Source organism: Coenobita brevimanus, chromosome 13 (assembly GCF_032717465.1).
Source record: "Coenobita brevimanus isolate Jiangsu-jjx chromosome 13, ASM3271746v2, whole genome shotgun sequence".
Lineage (NCBI taxonomy): Eukaryota > Metazoa > Arthropoda > Malacostraca > Decapoda > Coenobitidae > Coenobita > Coenobita brevimanus.
The window spans coordinates 57,826,103-57,839,953 of NC_136966.1; the positions used below are offsets into that span (position 1 = coordinate 57,826,103).

Below are 13,851 nucleotides of genomic sequence, written 5' to 3' on the forward strand. Positions count from 1 at the left end.
CATCATATGACAATATTCAGCTCCAAGCCCTGACTGTCGGTACCGTACTTCATTATCAATATTAACGTGGTTGACAAAATCCTTATTTGTACTACAAGTCTGGCAGGGGGAAGGAGGATACTACTGTACTTGGATTTTTGCAAGCTTCCTTGTCAAACTGACAGTATGCTTGATTTTATAATCACAGTGGGTAGAAATGCATACAAGTCTGAATGTACCATAATTATTTAGATTACAGGGTGTTGCAAGGTCGTGAAGGAAACTTCATAAATGGCAAGGAAGTGGAACACTTCATAATGGCAAGGTGGAGGAGGACACATGATAATCCTGCGTCAAATTTCTATGATGTTAATCTACACCATACGAGTCTAATGATTATACTATAAAAACTGAGTGTGCAGTGGTGTGAGAACACCCCTACTTTCTGAGGGTCACTTATAGTAAATCCATAACCGTTAGATGCAAAATGCCAGTACCACACATTAGACAGTGTAGTGAAAATGATATAAGAAGTCACACAAGTTTTTTCTTAATGATGTGCTACAGAAATCATAACAAAAAAATGAGGGGCTGTCCACACCTTTGCACTCTCACTTTAAACATGGCTGCAACATACATACAGTACCCACAAATTCAGACAAGCCAAGTCAAGCATGTGATACAGAAGTGAAGATGGAATTACTCACCCACACCAGGAACTGCAGTAGGAATGGAGGTCGGAATGGGAGGAATAGCGGGTGCGGCAGCAGGAGGGGTGGGGGCAGCTGCAACCCCACCCCCACATGCTGACTGTTTGAGGGCAGGGGGCAATGATGGTGGAAGATTGAACCCACGCAGTTTCAGGTTGATCAGTTTGCAGGCAATGCTGAACTCATGCAGGTCCATTTTGCCATCACCGTCCACATCAGACAGTGCCCTGGGAAGCATCATCATCATCATCAAACTTCTTTTTCCCATCTAAGGATGGGGTGAAGCAGTGTCCACAAAGCAAGAGAAGGGAAAAATACGACAGAGGGAGACCTAAACAAAGCCATGACCGTGAAAGGGGCCATACACTTATTCAAGCCCCACCCCCCCCAACCCAATTCTGACAATCTCGCAGGCATAGCCTTTATTTTATTTTATTTTTTTTCTAGGCTCCTCAGAACATGATCCAAGTAGGCTGCAGGAAACCAGCCACTTCAACTGGGCACTCCCAGGGATCTTCTGCTTAAGTTATGTTGAGGGAATGTCTCTGTGCTGTGATAGTGTGAAGCATGAGGTTAATGTATACAATATAGGGTGAGTGGGGCTGCATGACATTAAAGGTAGCCAGTTATAATAGTTTCTTAGTGATATGCATTTTGTTCTAATACTGACCATATGATGCCGAGGACAGGCGGTGGGAGGCGACTCTGCAGGAAGAACCCCTTAGCCTGGTCCCCGGTAATGTAGCCACCAACCGGCCGCAGAGTTTTGAACTGTTCTTCATGTTTGCTCCGCTCCCCGGGTGTCACCACCCAGGCATCAGCCATCTGAATGGTTGAAACAAATGCATGTTAAATTTCGTACAAAGCCCAACATAATCATCACCATCATCCCAACCTCTCTCTTCTTCTACCCAAGCATGGAGTGGAGCTTAACCCAGAAAGCAAGGAAAGAAAAAAACACAACAGAAGGAGAATTAATCCACAGCATGCCCAGTGAAATGGATCACACAAATATTTACACACCATTCAAGTTCCTCGAATCCTGACTCCACCTCACACGCAGACTACATGCATATACATTTTATGGTACGTTAGGCTATTTTTTGGATGCTACAATAAATTAATGCTTGGAAATCCAAGCCAGCTTTTCAAATAATAAAATTTACTACAGTATATACAAATAAAATTGTAGATATGTCAAGTGTATAACCAAAGACTTACTCCAGACTAGGTACAGTTAGGTCTGAAAATCTTGAAAATCAAAAGCTAACTTAATTTTTGCCAAAACTTGTCTCACACTTTCAATTTTCAACTTTTCTCATTGACCACATGGAACTTTATTTTAATATACCGGTACCTTGTTTTAAAGTATTCAGCCAAGGAGTGTCTTCTTTGTTTTATTCTTAATATCTCCTGGAAATTTTGTCAAGCTTCAGCTCAATGTTTTTCATCTGCAGAAGCTAGGTACAGTCTTATTAAACCACTTCAATATGAGATGGCTTTCTTACACTGAATAAAATCATCAGGTTGCAAGATGAATAAACTAAAAAGAACGTCACCCTAATTTACGCTTCTAAATTCATATTATTCCTGATCCTCAAGTCCTGTCCACTTTTCCTAGTCAAGGTAACTGAGTAAGAAAAGATCATACAATCCTGGTAATTAATTTACAAGAGAAATTTAGGACAAAAATCATTCAAACCACACCAAAACGCAGCAGATTTACACCGAAAGAAACCTGAATCAATAATTAGCAGAAGCCAAACCTGGAATTCAAATCCAGTAATTTGAAGTGATTTCTGTTTATATTTCACTATTTGCTGTCACTTTTCTGCTATGACACTTTCGTCACAAATTAACTCTTTATCTAACACTCGCTTAAGCTAAAGGCACCCTCCGCTCAATGTCAAAAGGCCAAAATGAGTCATAGTCGGGAACCTGTGGCCCAATTGGATTGGAAATTGTTTTATTCTTCAAGTTGGAGCATTTTAATGGTGCTTTGCTTTAACAAAAATTGTGCTGTTTTTCCTGTGTTACAAACCAACCAAAAAACATTCAGAAACTGAATCATTATAATATATATATAGATGGGGTTAATAATATTGTACCCCCCTCCCCAAGGGTCATTTGTAATAAAGGTGTCACAGATGAAAATTATTAATAATATATGATAATAACTGACAACACTTCCAACTACCTGAATTCCAGTTGTGGCTTTTGCTGAATATTATCCAGAACTAGTGAGAGTTCACAAGTAAAAATTTTGGTGATACTGCAGGAGAGCTCTCATTCACAAAATTTACAACTGTAAACTCTTTCTCAATAAGCTGTAACATAATTATCATTGTGACAACTTTGACAAGATATGGAAGTGCATAAATTTGAAGATATCAATCATAATAATGTCAGTTTTACACACAATCTGTGGCAAGCAACCACCCGTCAAGTCAAACTCTTAGTTTTGCATAACATGGATTTCGTGAATGAATCATACAATCTTCAGCAACATAAACGATATCTCCACAGAATCTCTGAGCCATGATCACTCATGAAACTTTCATTTGTTCCAGAATGTTAACTTACCCTAGGTTTAGAGTATACCACTTCTGTTGATTAAGGTTGGCGATATTATGTTTTTTTCCAATGCTTTTCATCCACTGAGTAATGCCAATACTTGGTGAGTATATTACTTTTCATAAGACTAAACTCAGACATTAACAACTGTACACGAAAATCCGACACTGGGTGGACCCTGTCTTGCACAACCAGTTCCGAGTAAAATGTGACCTTACTTTTCTTTTTCTCATATGGCATTAAACGTACTTCGCTAACTGATGATAACAGACTTAATTAATCGTTGGCTATAATTAATAAACCAATGGCAAGGATTCTAAGTTACTAGGTCACGTCAAGCACACAGCCCGAGGTTACATTAGCACCATTTCTTTCCCTCTTCCAGGACACCAGGGAGGCCAGGAGTAAAAAGGCACATGCCTAAACGTGTACTTTTTCAAATGTTCCGTACCTTACCTTAGAGGAGGGTGATGTTACAGTGTTGTAGGCATTTAACCCTAGCAATTTAACCTGTCACTCGAAACCGTAATATTGACCACCACTTGGCAAGTGTAACCGAGACACATATTGTTTACATCTGCAACTTTTCTTACCGACTAGGAATCGCAGATTTCATACGTAAAAACTGTTTATGAAAATTACTCTTTGTTTCTACTAGAAGAATAACATATAAGAATTCCCAGTTTATCGTTAAAAATTATAAACACTACTGCCATATCACTCACTCTTGCCATCTCACGGCAGACGACCGAATGTCAATGAGTGCAGTTGTACCAAACTTGTACTAACCCCATACACTTCAATGTCACAATTTATTTTCATTCTAATCTATATCTGAAGCATTATTTTTCCTATAAGCTCATTTCGAACAAAGTAATGATGTAGTCCTATATCTTTCATTAATTATTTTGTGACAATAAAGAAGGCAAAGAGAATATATTTTCCCCCACATAATGGCAAAACTGTCGGTAGCCCCCACCTTTATCTTTCTTACGTACCGCCCCTTTTTGATAAAGGCGGGGATCAACAGATTAGGTAGCTTTTGGAATAGGTGATAATCATCCAAACTAGAACACTGTGGGCATTGTGAGGATGAAAGTTTATGTGAACTGCCATGGTTATATTTCAAACTTACACGTCTTATTAACCCATTCACTGCAAGACATTTCCTACCTCTCACTCTAACAGAATTACTCCACAAAATGTACTCTATACACCAGTTTTAGAGTCAGACACTAATTGTGTTCAACTGGCCAAAAAGTAACATAGCCTTCTGCTTTAATGCAGCAGTTGCATTATTATACAGTACCATGTATCATACACTATTAGCAGTTTTCACTTTGTACTACGCATTTCATTAATGTAGTTGCTTAACAAGATGAATGGCAACACCCACCACCTTCTTTTGTTTATTTTTACAGCACTCAGCCTCTATAATCTTTTTTTCATCCTATAGTACCTCCAAAGGGGCGATCAAGTAAAGCGATGAGTAATTGACATGTACTGTTACAATAATTTATTATGTATTTGTTACCACAGATATTTATATCTATGTTTGTTACAACATTGTCACGACAAGCGGATTTTTTAATGGATTTTACAGGGTTCTGGCAGCAGGTAGAGAAGACACAACTGGCAACACTGGTAGAGAAGAAGCAGCATGGACGGGTGTTGCTGTTGATGAGGTGTTGGTGTTCCCGGCGTGGAGGTATCAAAAGGGGTTGGGAATTTGACCCTTTTTTTTTTGTCCAAGAAGAGGTGACAGTATGATTCTATTCTTGTTACTACCAAATAGAAATTAGCGAAGTTTACCGACTGAGAAGGTTAACCTGGGATGCATGGTCTCAAAACTTGACCAGCCTATTAGATTTGGTTGCTACAAAACCTCATCAACACAGTTATAGTCATTGGTTACAAATTTATCCACACAGTGTACAAAATGAGAGTGTGGGTCTTGCATAAATAAAGGGTAAATGTAGGTAAGCACTGTGGGCCCAATTACAACAGTTTTTGTTTTTTACCTGTAAGGGGGGATACCTCTGAAGTGGGTTGTGGGACATCTGCCTCCAGAAATCAACACATTAAAAACATCCACAGTAAAGCCAGAATCAGCCAGAGTTAACTAACCTAGCCTGAATGAAATTTAACCAAACCTAACCAACTTTTTTTTTGTGAGGAAGAAGGAACCAAAGGCTAGAAGCCTGCAAAACAGTTCCTTCCAAGAAGAAAAACAAAAACAATATAAAAGAGAGCCAAATTCAAGATCCGTTCATTTCAAGATGGCTGGACTCACTGTGTTTGAAAGACTAGAGATTATAGGAAGTAGGAAATACACAGGGAGACTGTTCCAGAGTGCCCCCCCCCCTGTAAAAATACCAAACTAAAGTCAAATGACCACCCCATGTGGGATTGTGGCATCTGGCCATGGATGGATAGATATAGGAATGAATGTTTCTGTAAATTTAATTTAGCTCTTTACTAATTTGTTTTTTGTACATCTTGTTTTTGTTCTCTCTCGGAGGGGACAATCTTGTGGGCTTATGACCTTTGGTTCCTTGTTCCTTGCATAAAAAAAAAAAAAGTCAGTACCATACATTGTTTCCTGTTTGTGGTGCCATAGGTGGTGCCTACTATCCATTCACTTGATGTAATGCTACCTTCAGGTAACCAAGCCAAATCATTTCTTGTTGCCCAGGAAACATTTACTGCACAGCACTATGTTGGTTGCTAACCATATAACTAAATGGATGCGGTACCTGATGGTCTAGAGGGTTAAGGCACTCTAACTCTGTGTGACCTGTAAGTTTTTACATCTGAATGGTGGTTGAAGTGAATTACTTACAATATGCTACTCTGGGTAGGTGCTGGTCACCCTTGTCTTAAATATCTAGCCTATGTACCCAAACCTCATTCCTCTGTGCTCCTGATAGGGCAGTAGAGGACTGGATGGTAGATTCTCTCTCTCTCTCTCTCTCTCTCTCTCTCTCTCTCTCCAGTGTTATTGTTTTCTTGGCACAGGAAAAATGGTGTACACTATTGTTCACCACACTGCAGTTGGACTGCTGGCAGTGGCTGCGATGTATGGATGGTGTTCAGTGCAGTGCCATCCTGACTGTGTGGGTCTTGACATGGGCCAACAGTCTTCAAAGAACAGTAGTTTGCTAAGGTAAGCCATGTGTATAATTGTTTAAGTCATTTTCAGACCCTTGTACTGTACATGTACGGTAGAGCTGATAAGCCTTTGAAGTTTAAAAAAGTGAAGTATTGCAGCAGTGCATTCTATTATGTTAGGACAGTGAAACTCACTGCAGCTAGCCAGTGTTATTTCACACCTGCCTTGTTTTAAGTTAATATCCCAGTTTAGACAGTCTAGACACCACTCAGGTCTTTCCATAAAACTCTAAATAGTTTGCTGTTAGTGTGTATGATGATAATGAAGCATTTGAGTGTGCTCCCTGACACTTGAGTGTTCAATTTCTTGTCAGGTTGAGACATAATGAAGTTCACACTTTGATCTCTGATAAAATCTTGTGTTAGTTTAGCTGTACACTTCTGTGAAGAAATCCTGATAATCTATGCATGTGTTTTCAGGTGCAGCCCAGGATGAATTTAGCAAGGGAGCACTGACAAGAAAACATACTGTGTCATTACTCTGGCTGGCTGGAAGATGTGCAGAAAATTAAGTAATGACATGTAAGACTTGTGTATCACTCTCATCTTAAATGTCAGGACCAACATGCCTAGCCCTGGGCTCCTATGCTCCTCATGGGGCAAGGCAGGATTGGATGATGGATGGATGGAAGACGTGTACTGTACCTAAAATTTTTACCAGAAGGTTAATGATTATATGAGAGCATTGGGAATGAGTTATTTGAGAGGAGCATGTGGAGTCATATGGAGAGACAGATTGACAAATGAGGAAGTGAAGGAGCATTGTGGTGTGGATGTGATAGGAAGCCTTAGGAGAAACACATTGAGGTGGTTTGGCCTTGTGGAGAGGATGGAGAGTGAGAGACTGACTAGGAGAGTGTATGTGAGTGGGGTGGAGGGGGGCTGAGGGAGGGGGAGGCCAAGAATGAGATGGAGGGATGGAGTGGAGAGGTATATGAGGGAGGGAGGTGTGAGGTGGGAGCAGGGGAGTGAAATGGTGGGGGACAGGGTGACATGGAGGAGATTTGTTGGTGGCCACCCCTTATGGGATTAAGGCGTCCGGCAATAGATAGATAGATAGATGAGCATATGTTGAAAAATAATTAGATAGAACAGATGGAGTGAAGATTTGGTGGAAGAGCTTATATTGTAAGGCAATTTAAGATGGAATGAAGGAATGGTTTTCAAGGTATGGCCTTCATGCAGTAACACCAATATAACCGGGTAGCTCTGCAGCATGGTTATGCAAATGTGTCCCATCTCCCACCTTATTCCCAAAACTTTCCAGAATGGTGTTGCATGGTTATGCAAATGTGTCTCAAATCCCTCCTTATTCCCAAAAGGAGAGTGGTGAATTCTAGAACAGAAACTTCAGCCTGCATTTCATCAGATTCATGTTCAGATGAGTAGTGAGGCCACAACAACAACCCTCTGGGGTCAAGGTCTAGCTATGGTTCTAGGACAACTGCCCCGTGGACAGTTGCCCCACATGCAACTGCACCCTGGACAATCACCCCTGTAGGACAGCTGCCCCCTGGACAGCAAACCCCCAGACAATTGCCCCCTGGACAACTACCTTGGAGAACCGCCCCCCGGACAATTGCCTCCGATAACTATCACCCGATTCACTGTACAAATGGTTGCAAGTGTGTAACCTAACCTAACCCAATCTTTAGTGGGAGACAGTTGTCTAGGGGGGTGGTTGTTCTATGGGGGCAATTGTCCAGGGGACAGTTGTCTGGGGGACACATGTCCAGGGGGCAGTTGTCCTGATACTCTAGCTATACTGCATATAAATATAGTTTGGGAACCATCTGGATATTTTTACTGCATTTTTGTCTGGCCAGACAGTGGATATTCAAAGTATTAGTGGTGCACCAAATACCTACGTCCGGGTAGTGCATAATTTCACCAACTGACGTCTGGTCTGATTATTCTGTATCTGAGCTCTAGATAGTGAAATTATTAACAACATAACCAGCAGATGATCCCACTGCATACTGTACTTGGTCCCATGTACAACTTGCAAATATCTACTATCCAGCCATGTTACTGAGTAATTCTCTTGTGTAGTACAGTATTATAATGTTGATGGGTAAATCATTATGTGAAACCAGACATAAATTTATGTACATTGCCGTCACTTTTATTTCTAGCCACGTGTCAAACAGATGGAAGCTAATTACGAATATGATGACTGCGAAGCATTTGAGTGTGCTCCCTGACTGTTGAATACTGTACTTGCATTCTTGTCAGGTTGAGACATAATGAAGTTGACACTTTGATCTCTGATATTCTTACTTCAGTTTCACTGAATATGATTGTGACAAATCTGTAATTTCATTTTTATTTTTTTTTTTCCAGGTCAGCCCAGGATGGTGAAAGAAAGCATTGATAAGAAAATACATAGGACCATGACGTAGAGAACATAACCAAGGGTATTGGTTTTATAGTTACTCTGCAGCGAGAGAACATAACCAAGGGTATTGGTTTTATAGTTACTCTGCAGCGAGAGAACATAACCAAGGGTATTGGTTTTATAGTTACTCTGCAGTGAGCTGAAAATTTTAGAATGGAGTACAGACTCAGCCCAGATTAGACTGGAGAGTACTGTTTATACTTGAAGACTGTATTGTAGCAGCCAGCTTGTTCACACCTGACACAGGGTGGGACAGCTTTATTATACGTGATCATCATGTTGGCTGGGTCCTAAAAGGCAACTGATCTGTAGGGCTAAGGAACACCACTTTGTCTTTGGAGAACTGACCAGCTTCCACTAATATGTTTCATGCTTAAGTATTTAAGTAAAAAAAAATAAATAAACTACGAGATATGAACTTATATAGTTTATTCCCCTCTCCGTTATACACAACCAGAAGCTGCTTTACTATTCACAAAACAGGAAATTAGTTCTCTATATCCTGTGACAACACTTGAGACAAAGACAGACAACAGCATCTGTAACACAACCACAAACTGCTGTACAGTTTAGACCGGAGCCATAGCTTAAAATCAGAATGATTAATTTTACCATAATATTTGCCGAGATAAAAATGTAGCTCCGTGGTTCACCACAGTTCCTTTAATATGATCAACACCTTATGCATCACATAAACTGTTTTCCAGTAATTAGAAAAGAAAAATGAAACTACCATTACCTGCTCTTCTACTTACGTAAAAAAAAAAAAAAAAAAGTACAGTAAGTTGCTATGAGGAGTGATATAAATTCACTAAAGGTTTGTGCTTTGTTCAACCTTTGGAAGATGTGGCATTCATCACCACTGGAATACTTTTCATAGAAAAAAGCAGCAGTTACACACAAAAAAGTAAAGCCAAAACTAAATATTTCAAAGAAAATTTCATTCAACCTAAATAATATACAGTACCTGACTCCTTTACAGAATAGTAATAAGATCTCTACAAAATATTTCTGATAACTGCAACAGTATTAAGTGTGAAATTTTATTACAGGGAGTGTTTAATCATCAGACATATGAGCAATACAATGAAAAATGATAAAAATTAAAAAGGATCATGAGAGTTTTACAAAAGCTCATCTTACACTAAAAATAAGAGACAGAGCTTTGTCCCCTCCACACAACTAACACCACTGAACCACACAGGAATGATGTAAGTACAGGTCATACTGCACAGCACACTAGCGCATGTCTTCTGCACTGTAAAGGCCCTGAAAAGGAAAAGAATTTGTTAGAAATGATCCCCATGCCCAGGGAAAGTATGCATGAAGACCTTAAACAGTTCCTAGAGTGGACAACTTACTGAATTAGCAATATACCGTACTATATATTAATTTCATATTTTTTTGGTACCTTGCAGTTTGGTGGGTAATTATGGCACTCCAATTGGATTGAGCCAATGCAAGTTTATATCCAAGGGATGACTGGGGTTTATTGCTCACATAATACCCACTTAGGGATGAGTGAGGCTGGCCATTCTCATCTTAAATGTCAGGACCAACTTGCCTAGCTCTGGGCTCCTACACTCATGGGACAACACTGGATTAAATGATGAATAAATGAATGAATTTCATATATGATGGTTAAGTCTGTATGAATGAACATTAAGAAAAATGAGTGATCTTGGTTGTGAAAGCCTGAATGAGTGAGTTGTATAGAGAATGTGTAATGAATGAGCAGCATGAAAAATGAGTAATGAATGAATGACCTTGGTAGTGACTACAGCAGTGGTTTCCAACCAGTGGGGCGCAACACGAAGGGCTGCCTGGGGGAGTACAAAGGCTTGATAAAGAGGGTAATTACATTTGAAAACTATGAATTATGATGGAATTCAGTAATTTCTAAATTTGGAGAAAATATTTCAGATATGAATAAGAAACCTAGTTATGTGAATATATAAACAATTTCAAAGATTAAGAATCTATGATATTTATTGACATGTGCCAACTATGCCAGTAAAATACAGTATTTGAGGGAGGGGGGCGCAAGGAACGTGTCATTCAGTGAAGGGGAGGTGAGAATTAGAAAAGGTTGGAAACCACTGGACTAAAGCATGCATGAAGGTGTAGTAAGGACTTTTTTTTTCTATGCAAGGTAAACAGAACCAAATGCTGGCAACCTGCAAGACTGTTCCCCGATGGGGAAAAAAAAAATCAAGATCCAATCATTTGAAAATGCCTGGACACACTGCATTTTTAATATCAAAGGTCACAAGCAGAAGGAAATGCAGAGGAGGAAGGCAGTTCCAGGACTGACCTGTTGCATACATGAAGGGCTGAGTAACAAAAGACTGAATAACAAATGAGTGACCATAGTTATGAGCAAAGCTTGAATGAATAAATGGAAAGGGGAATGAGTAGCAAGAAACATGAGTAATGCACTAGTGACCCTAGTTTCAAGTTCAGCTAAAATGAACGAACAATGAGTAAATCACAAGTAACCTTTGCCCGGCGGAGCACAGAATCCTTGGTGGGGTCATACGGGTGGTCTTTGGAGGGGATCTCAAGCACAGCTGGCAGTGGGTTGTCATTGTCACTGTCAATCACATGGCGGATCTGCTCAGCAATCTGTTGAGAGGTCGGGTGGAATTTACAGGTGACTAAGTGCCTGCTCACAACTCTGTCTTTTATACAGAAGTTAATATCAGTATTTATATCAAACTAAAACCAGTATAGAATACACATCATACTTACATTCTGATTAATGAGAATAATATCAATGTCATCTCTCTTCATAAACTTCTTGTAGCACTCCTCAATTTCCTGGACACTTGTATCTGAAAGGATAAACAGACTGACAGAAATTGCTACATTTACCTGACCTTCCCTTTCAGTAATTTCCAGCCATTATGTTCATCTACCACATTTATCCTTAAGGCTCTATCCTTCATTTTACAAACAATACAATCATACAATTAATACATACATTTTCACACACTTTTAATACATACATTTTCATACACTGTACCACAATCTCAATGGCACGTAAAAGTGTAGCTAAGTTTTATTTACTGTATTTATTTCCTTCAGGAAAAAAAAAAAAAAAAAAGTCAGGATGATTGCCATAATAATAATCATCACTATTCACTGCAGACCATAACATAGCATAACATAATAAGTTCTTTGTAGGGGGAAAGTGACGAGGCATGGTCTTTGCTCCCCTCCCCCCTGAACAAACACGTGCTCGCACCCAAGCTTGGACAATCCTACCACCCAGCACATTTGTAACATGAAGCTCTGTACAGCTGAGGACATACAGGGAGCAATGACTTTCAAACACAATGACACTATCACTGGAGCTCAACAAGCTTTTCAGACACAGTCAGTTTCATTAAAAACTTGACTAAAAAACCGGGGCAATATTACTCTCCACAACGTACAAAATAGGGTATAACAAAATATATGAGGAGGGAAGACTGTTCTTACGATTTCCTATCTCTGACTTCGATCCATGAGAAATGACAGAGCAATACTTCCGATCACACCTCAAACATAAAAAAAAAAAAAAAAATACAATTAGAGATAAAGATGATGACCAAATAATACTGCTTTGCATTTTGTTACAGTACTTGTTTAAAAGTACCATCTACTCATGGACAAATAACAATCTTGAAATATAATCCATTTTAAATTTTACAATACTGTAAAGTAAAACTGTCCTGTGCTTACTCTTGTCCACAACCATGAAGTTTGGCTCTCTCTTCTTGTTAACTTCTCCAATCCCTCCCAACAGGAACCCCACACACGTGTCCTGCAATACAACCACTTTTGTCAATCCACCGTGTTCAGTTCCATTAAAAAAGTACAAGCACTCATCACTTAAAATTACAGTGTATCATTTTTCTATATGTATGGTATGGTAAAAGGATGATAGTGAGGTATGTAAAAGGATGATAGTAAGGTAGCTTAGCATCATAACACTCCCGAATCTGCCTCCTGCCTATGGCCCAAACGAGTTCCATTATGAGGGTAGCAGATATCATGAGCATGATCTTGAGGACAAACTGATTTTAATACTGTACCAGTCTTTTACCCAACCTAGATGGAAATTTGGGTATGAATGTCAGGTTTCCTTTCCTGCCCTTGCATTATTTTTTCTTCCTCCATAAACTTTAGACTGCCTCCACCAATTGTCTGGACTTCAAAGACCTGCAAAATGTGGCTGGTTCACATGGCAAAATAAAGTGAGAGGCAAACAAAGCAACGGAACATCAACTCCCATAAGCGCATCCAGTTCCATTATTAAATTTCAGCGTAGATTTGACTGTGCAGCTAACGTACACTATGCTCTTACCCTCCACCTCTGTGTCTGCCTTTACCAGTTAATGCGATTCAATAATTTTAAAGCAAATCATCCACAGTTTTCATCCCTCAAGGCCATATAACCAAGGCTAACTTCGGGGACCTCCTTGACAATGCATTATTATACTTATTCTGCATTAGATTCCAGCCTAACTGGTACCCATTTATTAACAATACGTTATACTATTGTCTGCACATTCAAAATAGCTTTCATAATTACCTCATCGCCAATAACAGCGATAAGTTTGCCTTGAGCTGCAGCCACCGACATCTCGTAGGGGGAAGGTTTTCGTCTGCTGTGTTTACGGAAATCATATGATGTGACGTCACGACCAACACGACTACGGTCCGCTGTCATGGCTAGTGAAATTCCTACTGTAACTGGAAATTTAGATATACTGCAAATTGTTCAGTTGCCTGGAATACCCCTATTAAATTGCTCTGCTTTCAGGTATGTTCGTTTCTGAGATATGCTGTCAGGATCCGCGAATACCAATCACTAGAGTCAGAAAATGTTAACATTACTACGGTATACTCACTATGCAGGGCAGTCATTGTGACAGTGATATTGTACATGGCAGCCTTGCCTCCTTGAGTAATGATAACTGCCAATTTCAGTACTTATTATTGTTAGGTTGAATTAACGGGAACACCTTTGGC

General features: G+C 39.6%; 1 protein-coding gene and 1 long non-coding RNA gene across 2 annotated transcripts; one reads left to right on the top strand and one right to left on the bottom strand.

The window, feature by feature from the left end:
- Positions 1-4,915: 4,915 nt before the first annotated feature.
- LOC145416546 (uncharacterized) lies at positions 4,916-8,841 on the top strand. The gene is made up of 3 exons (XR_013900286.1): positions 4,916-5,021; positions 6,282-6,440; positions 8,788-8,841. It is a non-coding gene; the product is annotated as an uncharacterized LOC145416546 (long non-coding RNA).
- A 427-nt stretch (positions 8,842-9,268) lies between these two features.
- Vha14-1 (V-type proton ATPase subunit Vha14-1) lies at positions 9,269-13,501 on the bottom strand. Its single transcript, XM_080285518.1, has 5 exons — positions 13,412-13,501; positions 12,559-12,640; positions 11,584-11,666; positions 11,332-11,457; positions 9,269-10,101 (listed from the first exon to the last, which is right to left on the bottom strand). The coding sequence occupies exons 1-5, from the start codon at positions 13,460-13,462 to the stop codon at positions 10,072-10,074; spliced, it is 372 nt and encodes a 123-aa protein (XP_080141644.1). The 5' UTR covers positions 13,463-13,501; the 3' UTR covers positions 9,269-10,071.
- Between the last annotated feature and the right edge of the window lie 350 nt (positions 13,502-13,851).

What these genes read in the sequence shown, in the direction of transcription:
- Vha14-1 (XM_080285518.1), bottom strand. Translation starts at nt 13,462, where the DNA reads ATGTCGGTGGCTGCAGCTCAAGGCAAACTTATCGCTGTTATTGGCGAT. An exon ending in CTTCATGGTTGTGGACAAGA is followed by an intron (nt 11,667 to 12,558) that starts GTAAGCACAGGA and finishes TTATCCTTTCAG; the next exon opens with ATACAAGTGTCCAGGAAATT. An exon ending in CTGTGCTCCGCCGGGCAAAG is followed by an intron (nt 10,102 to 11,331) that starts GTTACTTGTGAT and finishes TTTCCTTTTCAG; the next exon opens with GGCCTTTACAGTGCAGAAGA.